Source organism: Mycosarcoma maydis, chromosome 1 (assembly GCF_000328475.2).
Source record: "Mycosarcoma maydis chromosome 1, whole genome shotgun sequence".
Lineage (NCBI taxonomy): Eukaryota > Fungi > Basidiomycota > Ustilaginomycetes > Ustilaginales > Mycosarcoma > Mycosarcoma maydis.
The window spans coordinates 649,829-668,616 of NC_026478.1; the positions used below are offsets into that span (position 1 = coordinate 649,829).

At 53.5% G+C, this 18,788-nt stretch overlaps 7 protein-coding genes and 1 non-coding gene across 8 annotated transcripts; 2 read left to right on the forward strand and 6 right to left on the reverse strand.

Moving 5' to 3' along the window:
• Positions 1 to 209: 209 nt before the first annotated feature.
• Positions 210 to 1,502, reverse strand: UMAG_00245 (uncharacterized protein; the record flags this gene model as incomplete). Its single annotated transcript, XM_011387870.1, has 4 exons — positions 210 to 254; positions 349 to 400; positions 489 to 894; positions 989 to 1,502. 4 exons carry the CDS (start codon positions 1,500 to 1,502, stop codon positions 210 to 212), a joined length of 1,017 nt encoding a protein of 338 aa, XP_011386172.1.
• Positions 1,503 to 2,325: 823 nt separating this feature from the next.
• Positions 2,326 to 3,681, forward strand: UMAG_10956 (ribosomal protein P1; the record flags this gene model as incomplete). The annotated part of the gene is made up of 3 exons (XM_011388403.1): positions 2,326 to 2,336; positions 2,442 to 2,499; positions 3,421 to 3,681. 3 exons carry the CDS (start codon positions 2,326 to 2,328, stop codon positions 3,679 to 3,681), a joined length of 330 nt encoding a protein of 109 aa, XP_011386705.1.
• A 616-nt stretch (positions 3,682 to 4,297) lies between these two features.
• Positions 4,298 to 6,106, reverse strand: UMAG_00247 (uncharacterized protein; the record flags this gene model as incomplete). The annotated part of the gene is made up of 1 exon (XM_011387871.1): positions 4,298 to 6,106. One exon carries the CDS (start codon positions 6,104 to 6,106, stop codon positions 4,298 to 4,300), a length of 1,809 nt encoding a protein of 602 aa, XP_011386173.1.
• A 569-nt stretch (positions 6,107 to 6,675) lies between these two features.
• On the reverse strand, positions 6,676 to 8,294 carry UMAG_10957 (putative adenylyl-cyclase-associated protein CAP; the record flags this gene model as incomplete). The annotated part of the gene is made up of 2 exons (XM_011388404.1): positions 6,676 to 8,167; positions 8,251 to 8,294. The coding sequence occupies 2 exons, from the start codon at positions 8,292 to 8,294 to the stop codon at positions 6,676 to 6,678; spliced, it is 1,536 nt and encodes a 511-aa protein (XP_011386706.1).
• Positions 8,295 to 8,767: 473 nt separating this feature from the next.
• UMAG_10958 (uncharacterized protein) lies at positions 8,768 to 10,960 on the reverse strand (the record flags this gene model as incomplete). The annotated part of the gene is made up of 3 exons (XM_011388405.1): positions 8,768 to 8,924; positions 9,012 to 9,142; positions 9,227 to 10,960. 3 exons carry the CDS (start codon positions 10,958 to 10,960, stop codon positions 8,768 to 8,770), a joined length of 2,022 nt encoding a protein of 673 aa, XP_011386707.1.
• A 1,430-nt stretch (positions 10,961 to 12,390) lies between these two features.
• On the forward strand, positions 12,391 to 15,054 carry UMAG_00249 (uncharacterized protein; the record flags this gene model as incomplete). Its single annotated transcript, XM_011387872.1, has 1 exon — positions 12,391 to 15,054. The coding sequence occupies one exon, from the start codon at positions 12,391 to 12,393 to the stop codon at positions 15,052 to 15,054; it is 2,664 nt and encodes an 887-aa protein (XP_011386174.1).
• Positions 15,055 to 15,631: 577 nt separating this feature from the next.
• Positions 15,632 to 16,658, reverse strand: UMAG_00250 (uncharacterized protein; the record flags this gene model as incomplete). The annotated part of the gene is made up of 2 exons (XM_011387873.1): positions 15,632 to 16,388; positions 16,471 to 16,658. The coding sequence occupies 2 exons, from the start codon at positions 16,656 to 16,658 to the stop codon at positions 15,632 to 15,634; spliced, it is 945 nt and encodes a 314-aa protein (XP_011386175.1).
• Positions 16,659 to 18,594: 1,936 nt separating this feature from the next.
• UMAG_16005 lies at positions 18,595 to 18,698 on the reverse strand. The gene is made up of 2 exons: positions 18,661 to 18,698; positions 18,595 to 18,634 (listed from the first exon to the last, which is right to left on the reverse strand). It is a non-coding gene; the product is annotated as a tRNA-Leu (tRNA).
• Positions 18,699 to 18,788: the final 90 nt, after the last annotated feature.

Below are 18,788 nucleotides of genomic sequence, written 5' to 3' on the forward strand. Positions count from 1 at the left end.
ATTCATCCCCCGTTGACACTTGTTTTGGACGCACTGTCCTCTTTTCGTCATCCTGTTCGGCTAGCCCCCTTTCTGCATTCTCTCCCACGTCCCGTATTGGCGCGCCTTGTCAGACTATGAACAATCTCTATGCACCTCATCAGAACGACAGTGTATGCAAATCTGTAGGCACGATGAACGGAGCACGACTAGTCTTGCAGTGAGACAGTCTAGAGCGGTTTCACACCGAAGAGGGTGCGGAAGCGTTCGAAGAGCTGTGTTTGGTGCGAGCGGGATAGAGTGGAGCTTGGTGTGAGAATCGGATGGTACGAGGCGGCAGAAAGATGCGAGAGGGTGAGTGGCACTTACTATCAACGAGATGACGGTGTGAGAGCCTAGACGTGCCCAGCACATTCCGAAGCTGTGAACGAGGAGAGCGGTCAGAGTGGAGAGGATGTCAGAAGACCCAAGCGGGCGGTATGTAGCTTTGGAGCGTGACTGTTACTGACCCTTTATACAGCGCTAGTGGACCTTCGTTGGCCACCAGCTTGCCAAGGCAATCCAACGCATTCTTAAACTGTCGCGACTTGTCCTGCATCAGTCGTACCTTGACCGTGTCGAATGGAGCGCTGGTGACCGAGCATACGAATCCAGCGACCATGGAAGCGGAAAAGTGAAGTGCGAAGCCTTCGTGCATGACGTTGTTATGCTTGAGAACCATTTTGACTTGGTCGTACGAGGCGATTTGCGAGCTGGTCAGGACGGCGGCTCGAATGATTGTCGGCCCTACACCACGGTACAGGCTGCGTATGCCGCCAACGATACCTGGCTTGCCTTCGCGATAGACATGAGCAAAGCCGACAAACGTGTTGCGATACGGCGGTTGGCCTGTAGGCCGTACCGCTTGCATTCGAACTGCACACACAAGACGCGAAAGCGCAAACAGTCTGAATCAGCATCATTGTCGCGCATCGTTCGATTGACTACACTGCAAAGGGTGAGCGCTCACCTTTGACCAAATCCGTCGGACAAGCAAAAGCGCTTCCGATCGCGCCGCTCGAAATGCCGCTCAGCGCCTTCAACGTGAAACTGCTGTCGGCTACCCCCAACGCTTTCGCATAAGCATCCTTGAACGACTCGTACAGTCCGAACCTCACCGTGCTGTACGTCAGCTCGCGCAAACACGATGCAGTCACGCCATTCCAAAGCGATCGCAAGCCTTCTTTGCGGATCATATCGGACGTGATGCCTACAAAGTTGGCACGCGTCTTGTCGACAAGCAGCTGTTGCCGAACTTTGATGATGTCCGCCGGGTTCGTACATGCTGCCGAGATGGCGTTGCCGAGACCTGCCGAGGCGAACGTGGCGCCGAGGATGTAAGATGTCGAATGCACCGGTGGCGGAGTGCGAACGCATGGGTTGTGTTGCGGATGCTCGGCTGCAGCAATCGCTTGATCGCGTGACAGCAACGTAGCCGGAACCAGCGACGTCGACAATGACGACGACGACAACGACGACGACATCTTGGTGTGAAAACGAAGCAGGAATAGGATGCCGCCGAAGTCAAATCCACGAAAGAATGTGCGCTGGAATGGTGCGTCGATGAGCGCGACAAGCACAGCCGTCGTCACAACAGGTCTCTTATTCGTGTATACCGTCGCAATCATGAATGTTCTCGTTCGTGTTCCCATCAGTCTTCTGTTTCGGCTTCTTAACCGGCTAAACCTCTTACTCGTGACTGTGACTTTCCCGTTCAATCGTGAATCGTGCATCGTGCATGGTCACGGGTGAATCACAATCACGAATAATCGCTTGTACGTTATCGGTCGACGGCGATCTTACATATACAGGGAGCATAACGCGTGACTGGATCATGTTCAAGCGAGTCCTCTAACATTATACACAATTTTAACTAGAAAGCTATTATATCACGAATCACAAATAAATCGGTGATTCGCGCACATTGCACCAAATCTCTGCAGGCTCGGCCGTGCCAAATATTGATCACGTGAGCTCTGATGCAAAACTACGTCGGTAAATTCAGCACAGCAATTAGTGTGGCCAAGGAGCCATGTTGGATCAACGGGCAGTGTGTTGAGCATGTTGTGAGCTGCAGCTAGAAGGCATTTGGGAATTTCGATTTCCATTTCGATTTAGCTCCAGCCAAGTCAGACAGCCAAGCAAGGCAACTGAGTTGCAGGCCATACGCACGCCGCAGGTGATTGACTGAGAGGCCCGTGAGTGTGCGTACCAAAGTCAATCGTGCTCACGATCGGCAAACCACCTTCCTCTCCTCTCCACCTATCAAGACATCTCTCGATATCTCAATCACACATCATAGTCAAAATGGCTTCCTCGTAAGTCTCTTGTCAACACAATCAACATCCGACCAGGAAGAATCTGCAGGTTGAACTGACGTTTTAAACTCTCATCTCTACATCAAAACCATCGACGATGAATAGTGATCTTGCCGCCACTTACGCTTCGCTCATCCTCGCTGACGAGGGTCTCGAGATCACCGTACGTATCTACCACAATTGCAGTTCGAGACGAAGCCAGAGATTGGGTTGCAAGTAAGAACAGTATTTTGGCAGGAAATTGGCGTTCGCAGCACATCAGCGTATATCAACAGCACCAGTCACAATCACCAGCAGCAGTAGCAGTAGCAGTCAACGACCAAGCCTTTTTGCTGGCTGCTCATAAACTTGTCCATAACCAGCACACGCATGCGCATGGTCTACACACTACATGGTAGCAGATGCTGGATTTGCAAACAGCAGACGTTCGCATCATTTTGCATGGACATGACACCGAGCATCGATGCGAATCAGACACAGACCTTGCAGGTGACTTTCGAGATCCCAGCCAATTTCTCGACGTCGACATGTCCGGCGGTGAATCACACAAATCCTGGCCGACTCAGACCGGATAGGGATCATCATTTTTGTTATCAAGCTGGTGCGCTTGCGTTGATGGCCAACATCCGTTCGCCCATTGTCATGCGAGCTTGTTGCAAGCCATCGATCGCTACTTTTCCCTCTGCGGTCAACAGCCGTGACTCGCGCACCTGTCGAGACCAAAATTCACACGGACCGAGGCATTGATGCGTTTGGAACTCGCACCGTTTCGAGCTATGATCAGTACTTGCTTGACGTGGCAAGATGACGACAAGGGATGGTACGACATTCGGCAAGTCATGGACCTCTTTCTACGCCAACCGCTGTGGACCTCACCATGGTATGCTCGATCGCCTTTCTCACATTGCTGCTGCCACTGCTGCTATTTGGTTGCGTATACCTGCTGCGAACCGCAACGACTGCTTTTCTATCGGCCAATACTGTTCACTTAAACTCCTGATCTCCGACACTCGGCGTCTTAGCTTCTAAAGAAAACGCGTGGTACTAACCGCTTCTCACTACACTTGATTGCGCGCGAAAACAGTCGGAGAAGATCGTCCAGCTTACCACCGCTGCCGGTGCGCCTGTCGAGCCCATCTGGGCCACCCTGTTGGCCAAGGCGCTGGAGGGTAAGGATGTCAAGGAGCTGCTGACCAACGTTGGTGGTGGAGGAGCTGCTATCGCCGTGGCTGCCCCTGCTGCCGGTGCCGCTGCCGGTGGTGCTGCTGAGGAGACCAAGGAGGAGAAGAAGGAGGAGGAGAAGGAGGAGTCGGATGACGACATGGGCTTCGGTCTGTTCGACTAAACCTCTTCGTCTCTCGCCTCTTAGCTAGGATCTCTTCTCTCATTCGTAGTCTCCTTTCTTCGCAAAACCAAACCATATGTATCATCAGATCACATTTCCATTGATTCGACGCTGTTGTCGCACACCGCTCTTCGAGCGTGAAGGCGTAGTGTCGCGGATCTCAACAACGGCGGCATTTGAATCGCCCTCTACTTTTTACACACCAAAAATTTCACTCGAGGCTCTTGCTAGCTTTTCCCAAGCACCGCCATCACGATTGTGCACACTCGGTCTGTGGGATCGCGGTTAAAGGGCCTGGACGAGAGAGTGCGAGTCTGAGTTGGACCAACGAGCACGGGTTTTCAGGTTGGCAAGCTAGTCGTCATCGTGCGCGTGTGCGCGTGTGCGCGGCGTCGAGTCGTGGCTCATGCGACGAGGTGTATGACATGGTGCGACACTACAGACGTGTGCCAGTACTTGCTCTCAGACAGCAAGTTCGGTGGTGACGACAACAAACTGGTCTCGTCAGTCGAGATTACAATCACGAATAGTGCACATGGCTTGTTCCTGCGTGACCAGACCAACGTCTTGAAAGCTTGAGCGAGCTGCCGAAGCGCTCTACGGCAGGCTGTCGCACTTAGACGCCTCCGCGTCGTTGGAAGAGAAAACATCCTTCGTAACCATACATGTCATCCGGGGTAAAGGTGTCTCTCCATCTACCGACGAGTTTGCCACCAGCGACGCTGTAGCCTCTGTAGAGCCACTTGCCCCTGCCGTCAGGACGATACTCCTTGGTCATGATCAGCATTCCATCCCAACTGCGCACCCTGCCACGAACCACAAATCTGCCCCATGCAGAATGACCGGTTCCGGAGAGCAAGATCTCGTACCTCTCGCTACCATCTTCGTCTGGAAAACAGGGATATCGGTCCCAATCTTGCGGCAACGCCTTGGATTTGCCCTTTGCATCCAGCGCAGATGACGCTGCAGTGGCAGCGGCGGCGGAAGCATCCGTGTGCGACTCGGTCGACGCATATCCGGCTGCCAAAATACTGCCTGTGCCACCTTCCACTTGGCCAGCACCGAGTCGAACAATCTTCTCCTTGATCTTCCAGATCTGAGGTTGTTCCCCGAACGGCCCTTCGTACAGACTTCGCATTCGTCCCGCCAGCATCTCGCGGTACGAATCGAAATCGAAGAAGCTGAACCTTCCTTCCCAGATGCCTTCGAACATGCCCTTGAAAAATAGCGGCGGCAGACCGGGCGAGCTGCGTGGGTCGAGGCACGACAGCAGACGCGCCACGTCCTTGTCATGGTCCGTGGAAGCAAGTGAGAGTGGTGGGCGCGTTGCAGCCGGTTGATGCATCGTGGTGACCGAACTGGGATCGTCGGGATCCGAAAGCGCAGCCATGCCCAACACAGCCGGGTCCTTTTCGACCTTCATGAAAAACGAAAAGCATGCGCCTTGCGCCAGAATAGGCGCTGCAATGCGTAGCTGCCCCCCAACATGATCCACCACGCACGTCCGATCGCGAGGCGCAAGATCGGCTAGGAATGGATTCGTCGCCACCGTTGGCGCGCTATTCGGCGTCGCCTCGTGCGCCGTGCCATAAGACCGTGCACGATCGTCGTTGGTATCGCTAGCTTTGCCACGGCTTGCATGCGTCGTGATGGGCAGCTTGCGAAGCGTCCACGGTGCCATAAATGCGTCAAACTTGTGAGCTGCAAACACGAACGGACGCAACACAAACAGCCTCTCGACTGCTTCTCCTTTCGGCTCAAACGCCAACTGCTCCGGATCGGTCAACAAGTAGACTAGATGCAATGCCAACGCCTTGTGAACCGCATCGGACGGATAGCCAGATGAAACTGCACTGTCCAACATCACAGTAGCATGGTGAAGCGCCAAAAAGCTATGCAGTTGTGCCCAGCAAAGCTGTTCGTAGTTGAGACCATCGTTCTCCAACATCATGAGATAGGCAAGCCAGAGCATCTCGGTAATCGAGCTCTCGTCCTCGCTGAGTGAAGCACCCGTATCGAGAAGCTGTACAGCTGTAATGACGCAGCGTCGGATGCGTTTGAGCAAGATGCAGCGTCGACGAAGCTCGTTGGCGAGGTTGTGCGATGTGAGTGCGGATTTGCCAAAGCGACGACCGATGGCGGCGGTATCGAACTTGCTGCGAAACACCCTTGCGTACAGACGCGGATTCGACTCGAGGCTGAGGAGCGAATGGAGACGTCTGCATACCAGTTGAAGTGCGTGCAGATCTGTAGGCGGGGTCACCACTTTGGACTGCCGAAGCGACGGATCGTAGAGGAAACTGCACGGCGCAGACGTGGACGAAGAGGCAAACGATGTATCAGACATGGCCGCGTAGCTCGCGATGCTGTCGATGATCTCTGGAGGTAGCGATAGCAGCCCCGCGCTGGACGCGTGCGCCTCCATGGTGGCGCTGATTTGACCACCTGGCGTGCTCTACCGAGCTTGTTCGGGCCGATGATACAAAGCGCTGAGAGGGCAGATTCGAGGCTCGCAGCCCCACTTGGATTCACAGCCAGTGCTGCTTGCGAGGTAATGTAATCGGCAGTATAGTCGCAGTCTCAGTCGCACTCGACTCTGCTATCGATAATACGTCTGTCCGTGTTCGAGGTGAAAGCGTGGGATTGCGGAAAGGGATCGAGGAGTGAAGACAAGTGTGGCGTTTGGATGCGGTGGGGTTCAAACCACAATCAAGAATCCTGAATCCGGCTGAGTAGCTCAATTTGAATAACCGAGCCAACAAACTCGCACAAGGATTTGGTCAGCGCGCCTAAACTTACTCGCTCTGCCCTCACCCTGCATGGAAGCTCGATACACATTTCGAGGCGAGGCGAGCGAACACGGCACAGGCACAAGCAACCTCGTGGCTCACGCAACAGCCACTTTTCAAACGATTGGTAACTCAATCATCCTATGAAGACTTGATCCGTACTAGCGCTGAAGTCAGAAGGATCGCCTGCCCCGGCAGTCCAAGCTCAAGCAGTGTGAGCAACAACTTCGGTCTTGATGCGACTCTTACCCTTCTGGCCGAGACTGTCGACCGTGTGCTTGAGCTGCTCCGGCAGCGCATATTCTTCAAACTCACCCTCCTCACCACCTTGCACTGGCAAGTTGATGTTGATCGCACTGCACTTGGCGGCAATGATCTCCGAGTCCAACGACTTATCCGAAAGGTAGATCTGCCCGCTATCGCACGAATCCAACAAAATGGTGGGAGCACGTCCCGTGATCTGCACCGCAAACGACGGCGATCCCGTCACCTCTAGCGAAGAGACGAGCGTATCGACGAGGATCGATGTCTTGGTGCAGTTGGTCATCTGCACAGCGTTGATCTTGCCCTTGATCTGAATGATGCTGTTCTTGCAGTTGAAAATGTTGACTGTCTGGTTGAGCTCGGTCTGGTCGATCACGATCGAGCGATTGTCCTCGTGGTACTCGACCGCCCACTTGTTGCCATCCAGCTGCGTCTTGGGTGGCTTCTTGGCTTTCAACTGCGCCGGCTTGGCTGCGAGCTTGGGTGGAGCAGCCTTGGTCGGTGGAGGCGCCGCTGTGCCTCGCAGCTCGGGATTCTTGTGCGTCATCTGACTGGCATCAACCTTTTTAAGTCCCTTCGTAATGTTTTCACCCTGGTTGAGCTGTCCAAACACGGCATCCATACCGCCTGCGCCTGCACCGCCAGCGGCTCCGGCAGACAGGTCAACGGCAGGAGGCGGAGGTGGAGGCGGCGGAGGCGCACCTGCAGATGGAGCTGCGCTCGAAGTTGCCTTGAAAGAGGCAGCATCGCCTCCCTTGGGGTTCCAAGCCAGACCGGTAGTATGAGTTTTGAGCACGTACGTTTTCAGAGTTTCGAGAAGCTTGATAAAGGCGCGAGTCCATTCCACGTGCGTCTTATCCGTATCCTTAAAGTCCTTGATGACACGATTGGCGTAGAACTGGGCGCTATCCTTCATTTCGCCGACGTACGGACCTGGCTTTGGTTCGACTGCAACCCATCCCACAGCCGGGATACCTTCACTGACGGTGCTGAGATGATTAAAGTGATGCTTGTCTCCACGATTCTTGTCGCGCATCTCGATGACCTGTGTGAGTGCAGCTTGGAGCGGCTTGAGCAGCTCGGCGAATGCGGGCGAGCCAGCACCTCCGGCCGGCTTTTGACTGGATGCAGCAAGCAAGATGAGGTCACGCTGTGCCTGAAAGGTCTTGAACACGCTTGCAGCCTGCTCGTTCACTACGCCACCGATCTTGGCGCTGAGCTGCTTAAACTCGTCGAGAGCTTGTCCTACCTCTTCATCGTATGCTTTGACCGCTGCCGGAACATCTCTGGCTGGCTCGACAGCAGCAGCCGGGGGAGGCGGCACAGAGGCGGCAGCCAAAGCTGGTGCAGCAGCTGGGAACTCCCTTTGCGTCGAGGTGCCTGAAGACTGATGGAGGGCAATGTCTTCGAGGCGGGAAGTTGCTGCTTCCAGTCTTTGTAACAGCATGACGGAGAGAGTCAGCGGGCCAGAATGCGTCAATCGTGCAGAGCGCTTGGGACGGACGTTGCAACATACCTCTTGATGAGTGTGCTCAAGTTTCCGATGCCTGGAGCCGACATTGTTGCTGATAAACGGGGGATGAGGCAAGGCGAATGGAAGTAGGACGTTAGCCTGTCGTGTGTTTTCCGCAAAGATGTGAATGGGCAGTGCGAGTTGAGAGTCGCTGAGCACAGGCCATGTTGCTGTGTGGGGGACTTAAAGATGAAATTCGTGAATCCGAATTGTGAAGCTCACTCCACTCACGACTCTCACAGATCCTCGTCTTAGCCCGTGGCCGGTGGCCGAAAATGAATCACGAATCGTGAATGTTCATCGTCGAGTCTCCGCTAGGCTTCTACACAAGACCCGCCTTGAACCACGGCTCGCAAAGACAAAATGCATTCACGATCAAGAGTTGGTATATGATTTCAAGCAGGGCATGTCAATGAGACAGAATACTAAAACAACAGCGACAAAACGAGGGGGCACAAGTACAGTGATGGAAGACACAGGTTCTAGATGGGGCTCGATGGGGCTCTGAGTGTGAGCGAGATCAATCGTCACGGCTCTTAAGAGCGACGGCAGCTTGAATTTCGCGCAGTTGACCAGTCACATCGCCCTTCATCTTGCTAAGAAGCACGACAAAGTTGAGCATGTCCTCGTCCATTCGCGATCGTTGCTGATTCCACTCGTCTTCTTTGTGTTCGGCGCTGTGTGGTAACAAACAGCAAGCGAGGGCGTTTGGTCAGTGCTGGTGTCGAGTGGTATTGGTACCAGGGAAGAACTGATGCACTTACGTGAGTTGAAGACTGGTCAGTCTTGATTCGGCTTGCTGCAGATGCACGCTGCCGGAGGCTTCGGTCTCGTAGGTCGACTTTTCCAGCTTGCCCTCGTCGGCCTTGTATCGCTCTTGCACCGTCTTGCAGCTCTATAGTGGGGAACGCGAGGAACAGTTGAAAGTCAGTATCAATGCTATCTGTGCATATCGTCTTAATTGCGCCGAATGACCTACCTTTTCGTATTCGGCTGCTTGTCTGGACAACGCTTCGCAACGCTCGCGATCAGAGGCAAGCTGTGTTTCTTGTTCGGAAAGCGTCTCCTGCAGCTTTTCATACTCTTCCTGCATCGCGAGTCGCTTCTTAGATGCATGGCGGTACTTGTCGGCCTCCTGGGACCGCAACGTTTCAATTTGGCGACGGAAGGAGCCCTTGATATCGACACCGGCTTGCAACATGGTGGACGGATTGGAAGGAGTCAGTTCGAGCTCCTCGATCACGCTTCCAGATGCCAGCCTGTAAGGTAGCAGCGATATGGAGCGCGCCAGGGGGTTGAACTTGGAGATTCGGTCTTCGGTATCGGCTTGCTTCTTTGCGATGGCAATCTCGAGGGACCATCCATCGCCGGCGGCCTTCTTGTTCTGCTCGCCGAGCACTTCGAGACGCTTGGTCAGACGGTTTCTCTCGGCCAGCATCCTTTCGTACTCTTCTGCAGACATTTCCTGCGCATTGACCTGTTCTTGCAAGTCGACTCTGCGTTTGGTTTTGTCGTCAATCTCCTTTTCAGCAAGAGCGATTTCCTTGATGAGCCTCTCGATGGCCTTCTTGGTCTTGTCGAGCTTGGGAACGAGAACATCGTCGTAGTACTTGTGGAACTTGGAAATGTCCTTGGTGAGCATGTCATTTTCGCTGCGTTCAATCTTGAGCGGCGAATCGTTGTTGAGATAGTCGGCCAGCTCGGATTCGAGCTTGCGATGCTCTTGTTGGAGTTCTTTGAGTTCGAGCTCTATCGCAGCATTCTTGTCCTCGAAGCGAACTCCGAGTTTGGCATGTTCTTCGGGGTAAGTGTCTTCGTTCTGCCAAAAGCGGTCGTAGCAGTCCCAGAGGTAAGGGAAGAAGAGAGACTGAAGGTCCTCGATCTCATCAGGACGTGATCTGGGCCCAGTGCCGATGGTCTCTGCCTGGTTGCCCAAGTTGACCATCCATTCGAGCATTGCTAGGCAGTACGGCCAGTGGCTCTGACTTCCGGCAGCTGTGAGCTTGGTCTTGCTGAGCTCATCGGCGGCGGGATACTTGATCTCCTTCATCAAGGTGAGCACCTCGTCTTCAAATTTCTTACCATCAACGCCCATGACAAAGTTGGTGTCGATGCAGGTGGCATAGATGTGTTTGAACATGCCGACAAAGGCAGATTGGGTAGGCTCATGAACGCCCTTGTTGGCGTCCCATCCAGCCATTGTGAAGCCGGTGCGTTCGAGATGCTCTTTGACGGTAAGACCCATGCGCGTCTTGTAATGCTTGTCCTTGATGGGCCTTGTCTCCCTCACTCCCGATCCACCTGTGTTACCAATGTTACCAGGAGCGATAGATAGTCTTCCGACCATGGACCTCCTCGAATTTGGTGTTGCAGCTACTGCAACACTCTGGCGACCGGCAGAAGCGACGCTCTGCCTGCCTGCGTACATTCCCGAATCACCTCGACGGCCGCTCTGAGATGCCGGATGGACAGGACCGGAATGCTGCGAGCTGTGCTGAGCATCTCTAATGTTTGCGTTTGTGGCACTGACTTGACGAACCGGGTTGGATTGCTGCGGGATCATAGAAGCGCGGGGTTGAAAGGAGCCGCTGGAGAGCGTCTTTGCAGACTTGACTGCAGAGGAAGGTACAGGAAGCGCAGATGCGATTTGGCCATTGTTCTGGTTTGCATCTATAGCCGCGAGCGTCGAACGCCGTGCGCTGGCACTAGCCATGATGGCGATCAACTGAGAGATTGTTGGTAAGAGTTGGGGTTAGAAATGGAGATGGAGGATAGGGTAGACGGCGCCGTGGCTAGAGAGCCTCGTCCCGGTCAGATAGAAGCGGAATAGTCTTGGATTGGATGCAGCGCTATGGCAATATGCAAGAAGAGATGATGGTGGTTGTGAAACAACGTGGATGGATGGCGAGCAAGAGCGGAAGCGGAAGCCTGAGCCTAAGCCAGAGCCTGCAGAGCCGAGCCACAGGAGCCACAGGAGCCTCGTTGAATCACGAGTCTATCTCAAATTCCAGCTTTTCCCTCTCCTCACAAATCCAACACCTTTCGGCTCCCAACCAACCAAAACACGCGTCGCGAACGATTCTTTTCGACCTAACATGATCACGTGACAATCCACGAGCCAGTGAAGTATGAAATCGTGAATCACGAATCGAGCCAGACAACCCAACACGAAATCACTTGACGGACAGCTGTCGAGGCTTGAATTTGAACTTGAAAACGTTCGCTGTGAGCAGCCAGCCGCCACTCACGACTGTATAGAGCAGCAAGGTTGTAAGGGTCCGCTGCAAGCCTGCTGCAGATGACGAGGTGGCTTTGTACCGTTTGTCGTTGCCCACGTACAGGCGACCAACGTCGCAACATGGTCTGCGTTCGACCTGTTAGCTGTGTGCACGCCAACCTCTCAAGACCCTATGCAATTGTGAATTGCCAAGCAAACGGCCATGAAGGATGAGCAGAGTTATCGTCCTGTTGGCTGACTTTGGTCTGTAACGTGGTTGGAAGCACCTCAGCCCCGCAAAAAGTGCGAATCGTGAATCTCATCTGTGTCACAGCGCACTTTGTGGAACAACGAACCGAGCCACTCACGACTTGCCGGCAGGACGTGTGCCTAAAGCACATTAATTTGTTGATTCACGATTCACGATTTCACGATTGTGGCTCACTTTACTCGAATCACACTCACGACGTTGTGACCGTTGTACTATTAATACTATATCTCATGAATCGCGTGATTTCATGTGATTCACGATTACAATTTGTGAGTTGTCACGAGTCGTGAGTCGTGAGTGTTCAGTCCCACGCACACATTCGTCCGTGATCATTCACGATTGTTTTAGTGCACTGGCCACACTCACAGACTCGCGAATCACATCGTCCATCTCAATAAGTGGCCTTCTCTTAAACTCTGTGACTTCTCGCCTTGCACCCCAACCATTGCTTCGTCACCCGACATCATTCACGATTCCTGTCGAGCTGATCAACAACCCAGGCATGGCCTCTTAGTGCGCACACTGCTACGCCACGGCGCAGCCTCAGTCGCCTCTCTCTTCTCTCTCTCTCTCCCTCTCTCCCTCTCTCGCTCTCTTTTCTCTTGTTCTCTTAACCCACCTTCGGCCTGCCACTGCTAGCGTGCTTGTCGTCGACATGTCCAACCCACCAAGCTGTTCTCCCATCACGGGTGAGCCGGTCCCTGACTACTACATCCATGCTTCCGACGCCTTCTTCCGCGACACACAAGGTCGCGCTCTTCTCCTCCGCGGCGTCAACCTCTCTGGTCAGAACAAATCTCCCATCGGTCAACCCTCGCACAAGCTCGACGGCTTCTGGCAATCGGCCGAATCTGGCGGAGAAAGTTTCGTTGGCCAGCCTCTTAATCTTCAAGATGGCTCCGCAGATGTCCATCTGGCTCGTCTCCGCTCTTGGGGCTTCAACTGCTTGCGATACGTCTTCACTTGGGAAGCCATTGAGCACAAAGGCCCACGCCAATACGACACTGAATTCCTCGACTACACCGTGCAGGTGCTTCGCAAGGTCAAGCAGTATGGCTTCCGAGTCTTTATGGATCCGCACCAGGATCTCTTCTCCCGTTTCACTGGTGGCTCTGGCGCACCCTACTGGTCCCTCATCGCCTGCGGTATGAATCCTCGTAATTTCTCTACAACACAGGCCGCTTTCATTCAAGCAGAATGGCCCAATGCCGACAATCCAGATCCTGCCGACTTTCCCGATATGCTCTGGGCAACAAATTACACTCGTTTGGCTGCTGCTACCCTCTCCGTTCTGTTCTTTGCAGGCAAACACTTTGCTCCACGATGCATCATCGATGGTCGCAATATCCAAGATTGGCTTCAGTCTCACTTCCTCGACGCCTGCCAACAGCTTCTTCAAAAAGTTGTAGATGCAGGAGATCTCGTCGAAGAATGTGTCATTGGCTGGGACAGCATCAATGAGCCCAATCAGACCTACATCAGCCTCGAAAGCATCTCCACCATTCCCGAATCATGGCGACTCAAAAAGGGCCCCGTCCCCACTCCCATACAGAGCTTTCGTCTAGGAGCTGGTCAAGCTCAGACGCTCGAAAATTGGGTCTTTGGTGCTATCGGTCCCAAAAGAAGTGGCTCGGTCCAAGTCGATCCCAAGGGCACACTTGCCTGGCTTACAGAAGACGAAGATCATCTCCATGGTGGTTCCAAATGGGGTTGGAAACGTGACGATGCCTGGCCCCTTGGTCAATGTCTCTGGGCCGCTCACGGCGTCTGGGATGAATCCACGGGTGAGGTTCTCAACGATGCCTACTTCCGCCTTTTCGAGGGTCCTGCCGGAAAGAGACCTGCCGAATTCGCCGAGGACTATTGGCTTCCACATTACCGCAAATATGCAGATCTCATACGATCACTCCATAAAGAAGCCATCATGTTTATCCAGCCACCCGTCTTTGAGCCGCCGCCCAAGTCTCTGTCCCAGGATGACCTCAAACAGCGCGCATGTCTCTCGGGTCACTTTTACGACGGTCTCACCCTCATCACAAAGCACTGGAATTGGTTCAACGCAGATGCTGTAGGCCTGCTACGCGGCAAATACCCTGGCGTCCTCTTCGCCATCCGTATGGGTAACAAGGCGATTCGTCAATGCATTCGAGACCAGCTCGGCTATCTTCGCCAGGATTGCCTTGACGGCCTTGGTCAGTATCCAACTTTGATCGGTGAGCTCGGTATCCCCTATGATCTCGACAAGAAAAAGTCTTATTACGGCGACGGCAAGGGACGAGGGATAGGAGACTACACCGCACAAACCTTGGCCCTCGATGCCTCGCTCAACGGTTGCGACGGCAACAACCTCCTCAGCTACACCATTTGGACCTATTGTCCCGACAACTCGCATCAGTGGGGTGACGACTGGAATGGCGAGGATCTTAGCATTTGGAGCCAAGACGATGTCAAAGGCGCCGAAGCTCAAGACGTATCCGATCTTGCTTCACGTAGCCCACGGAGCATCTCGTCTTCATCCAGTGCGCGCTTGAAATCTCTTAGCAGTCTTGCCCCTCCCTCCTCTGGCTTGAATTCTCGGTCTAGCATCAACCTGCCGGAGCTCGTTCCAGGCGACGGTAACTATAACGCACCTAATCTGCTCAATGGCTCACGTGCTGCTGCTGCTTTTTGCAGGCCCTTCCCTGTTGCCACAGTCGGTACTCCCGCCAACATCGACTTTGACATCAAGTCGTCCGAGTTCAAATATTCGGTGGACATTACCAGTGCTGAATTGGACAAAGCCGGTTTGGCGACCGAGATCTTCCTGCCTTTCCTACACTATGGCGCTGACGATGTTGCTGCAGCGGCCAGTGGCGATCTAGGAAACAGACGCGACAAGAATGGCAATGCTTCACAGAAGTGGGCCCGCAAGCAGGAGAGAAAACTTCGCTTGGCCGACTCGCTCGCATCTTCAAGTTCAAGCCTTAAGACCGTCGAAGCATCGAGCACCGATGACGTCTCGTCCGTATCGACATCGACAGTGCTGGCTGATTCCACAGATCTTTCCAGATCGACCTCCTCCGGGGATTCAGCTGTCCAGTGCGCGGCGCTGCAGCAGCTTCTGTCCATCGACGTCGAAGTATCAGCCGGTCGATGGGAGGTGGAAGGCCAGTATTTGAAGTGGTATATGGACAAGGCGGAGGCCATCGCCGAAGATGCCGATAACCCTGTCGATGGCGTTTTCCGACACTCTATCAAGATCAAAAGGAACGGCGGTCCCGTCAAACTGGAAATGTCGGGCAGCGCATGGGACATTCTGACTTCTTGTGGGCTTCTTTGATTCGATCTGCGTCGTGACGCACCACACACTCTGAAGTCTCGAGAGCATCTTGGCATCTATCCGCATGTACTATGTTGCATACTCACTTTTCGCAAACAGACAGTCACGAGTTCACCTTCATGTTTGCATAGCATAGCATGAAACGGTGGAAGAGGGCCGTGCACATCCCGAACACGAGTGACCAGCAACACCAAGTGTATGAAGTGAAAAAGAAACCACGATTGAAGAAGAAGAAACACATTGAAGCAAAGCAAGAGGTGAATCGCACAAAGAGACAGTCCAGCAAACGACGAAAACCAGTTGTCGTGGGGACAATGAGAAAAAAAAACTATAACAAAAAAAGCAAGTTGACAAGCAAGTCTACGGGAGGTGATCGAGACAGACATCAAGCCGTCTTGACGCATTGCTTGGTCCGTAGTCTTGGTAGGACAAGTAACCTTTTGAACCCTTCCTTCCAAAGCACACAAAGAACAACAACAAACAACAAAACAAGTGGATGAGGCTGGCCAGCAGAAGGGAAAGTCCATGAGCATCCAGATCGGGCTGGAATCGGAAGCGGAAGGGGTGGACAGGCCTCTTAGGAGTCAGCCTGCTGCTGAATGATCTTGGAGAGACCATCGTACAAGTTAGCAAATTTGTTGAGGTTGCCCGTGGGTGTAGCGGCAGCAGCAGAGGCGGAAGCAACGGAAGCAGCGGAAGCAGAAGCAGCCGCCCTGGATTTGCTAGCACGGACGCTGGCGCGAGATTTGGCAGCGGCCCTAGAAGCCGAGGCGCTAGCACGGGCCGCCGCCTTGGTGACGGAGTAGACAGAAGCGCGAGAAGCGGCGGCGGAGCGAGAAGCAGCAGCAGACGAGCTGGCAGCAGCAGCCGATGACGACGAGGCAGCGGCGGCGGCGGCAGAGGAAGATGCTTCAGCAGCAGCAGCTTGTTGAGCTTGCTGCTTGGCCTTTTTCCTAGCAGCAGCAGCGGCGGCAGCAGCAGCACCGTTGTCGTCATTATCATTGTTGCCGCTGTCGTCGTTTCCTCCACCATTGCCGTTGTTGTTTCCGCCTGAATCTCCATTTTCGCCTGCGGGCCACCATGTGATGGGGAAGACACCAGTACCGAGGCCTGTGAACTCGGTGAAGAGACCGACACTCATGTCGAGCGAGCCGTAGAAGCAGTTTCCTCCACCCGTGGGGCAAGCGTCTTCGACGCGCGCGGTTGCAGTCTTGACACCGTTGGAAATGACGATGGTCTTTCCGCACCACGAAGACCGCTGACCCAGGTCGCCGTACATAGGCTGGTTCAAAGCGACCACATGATCGTTGGGGTTGAGGAACTGACCGCAAGCACTGTTGGAGAAGAACGAAGGAGACAGATCAGTAAAGCGCGATAACGTGCAAATGAGATGGGCAAAAGCAGTAATACACCTACCCAGCGTTACCAGTGCCGACGTCGTACCAGGTGGCCATGCCAGAGTAGGTAGCACGCTTGGCGAGGGCCTGCTCGTGGGTGACAGGACCCTGTTTGTGGTGTCGTCGAAGGGCAGAGTTCGAGGCGTGGGACGAGGCCAGCGTGGTCGACACCAGGGTGGTAAGAACAAGTGCTGCGACAGACTTCATGCCGACAATGTCAATGGCGAATCTAAGTCGACAATGGAGATGAGAGAGGAGCAGAGCAGGAAGGATGCGTGATGAGCCTGTATGCTCTAATCACTATAAGTCGAAGCAAAAACGAATGTATGTGATGTCCAAGATGGATGAAGCGCGCGCGTTGCCGAACGTAATCCTGAAGGGAAAGGGGAAGGACTTGGGAAGAGGAGGGGAGCAGAGTGGGATGGAGTGGAGAGCAAGAGGATTGTCGTGAGGGTGATGGTGATGGAGGACAAGGAGGTGCGTGACGACGGCGAGCAACAAAGTAACGGGTGCGACATGCCACAAAGGGCAATCAATATGGTAAAGGAACACGAAACGAGGCTGGCGAGGCTACCTAGGACGTAAAGGAGCCAGACGGCGTGTGGCTGGCAGCTCGACGTCGGCAGTAGGAGAGAGTGAACCTCGGCCAATGTAGCACAAGTGCAGTATCGCAGCTTCTGTAAGTTATTCACGATTGCAGCCTTCTGCGGGTGCAGTCGCCATGGCGACGAAGGGGTTGGCATTTGAGCACCTCGTCAGTCAGGCGAGTCTCGGCGTTGCAATCACGAATTGTGAATCACGAATGTTGGACTTGGCAAGGCGACACAGGCGACACAGGCGACTTACCCCGACTTTTAGTCTACGTTATGTCGATCCGCTTGTGTCCATGCTGACGCCGAACAGCGGTACAGAGCGTGCGCTAATGTTGTTGATCTTTTCTCGTTTTCTTTTTCTATTCAAAAAATTCATTTTATAATATCAATAACGTACTGTATTAGGAACGCGTCAGCTTAACGTTAGTTAGACCTTCAAGCGCGAAGAGGCTTTGGCTAAAGTTACATTAATTATGTGAGATGCAGCGTAGAAGCGCTGCTCAACCACACCAAGAATCCACCAAATTTCCATATCCAATAACTTACCTGGCTGTGAGGCGTTGTAGTGCTGCAAATTCCCAGTCCAGTCCCACTTCATTTTGATAATTGGCACCTCCGAAACTCACGACTCGTCAGAATTCCAAAATCCACATCCTGATTTCGTTGTTTGAAATCAAAATGCAAAGTGGCCAGAAAGGATCGACATCTCACTTTAAGACTGCCGATGCATCTTTCGTTCGGCTGCAGGTCGGCTGCTGAGCGCGTTGCTGCACCAGCAATGCGCGCGCTCCTGAAGCTTGGCTTTTACCTTAGCCTGCAACTGACTCACGACTGCAATTCACTCTTGTCACTCGTGACTGGTGCCTCGTCCTGTTCACCTTCTCAGACGACATGTTCTGATAGCGCAGAGCACATCAACAACATTCCGTCAGCACGGTACAGAGAAAGGAGGTCAATCGCTCGCCTTCTTTCATGACTGCTATACAGAGTTGTTCCTCCAAGCGCATGGGTTTCTCCTTCTGTCGGCAGAGGTCAAGTGCTTGTGCTTCGACTGACTTGTGCCTTCCAGTGGTCTGCTGCAACTTACCGCTTATCGCATACATAGCTGCATCGGTTGCCGTAGTGCCAAGCCTCGATCTGAAAGGGAAGCATCTTTTCAAGATGTCCTGCAGGCACAAAACCTTGGCTGCCTTGCGCCCCGCCTACTTGCTGATGTTCCCTTGGTTTACCTCGAAACTCTGTGAACCTTCGCCTTGACCAGGTCCGTCCAAGACTGGATGCGCTTGCGTCTGCGGTATGCCTGTGCAACAATCACAGAATGTCCAAACTTATCCATCTTCTTCTGACAAGACTGGTGTGTCAGCCCAACACACAATCAACGCATTCGTGTCTCATTCGGGTGAGTTGATGCGCAATAGAAGTGTCAAGCGGAAAAGTCGACTATCCTTTTTTCAGAGGAAAACCTAGAGAGATGTGCAACAGCAAATATCAGACACAGAAATAAATCAAAGAAATGGAACGAACGAAAAAGAGACAAAAAAAACGAATGGTGACAAGAGTGGGATTCGAACCCACGCCCGAAGATAGCAGGTTTCTCTGATTAATCAGAATATCTTCCTTAATGCTACGCCTTAGACCACTCGGCCATCTTGCCAGCATGACCAAACGCTGCTACTTTGCATACATATTCTATACTGTCAACGCCCTTCTTTCCTCGTCCTAATCACGGGTACAGTTAGAGAAT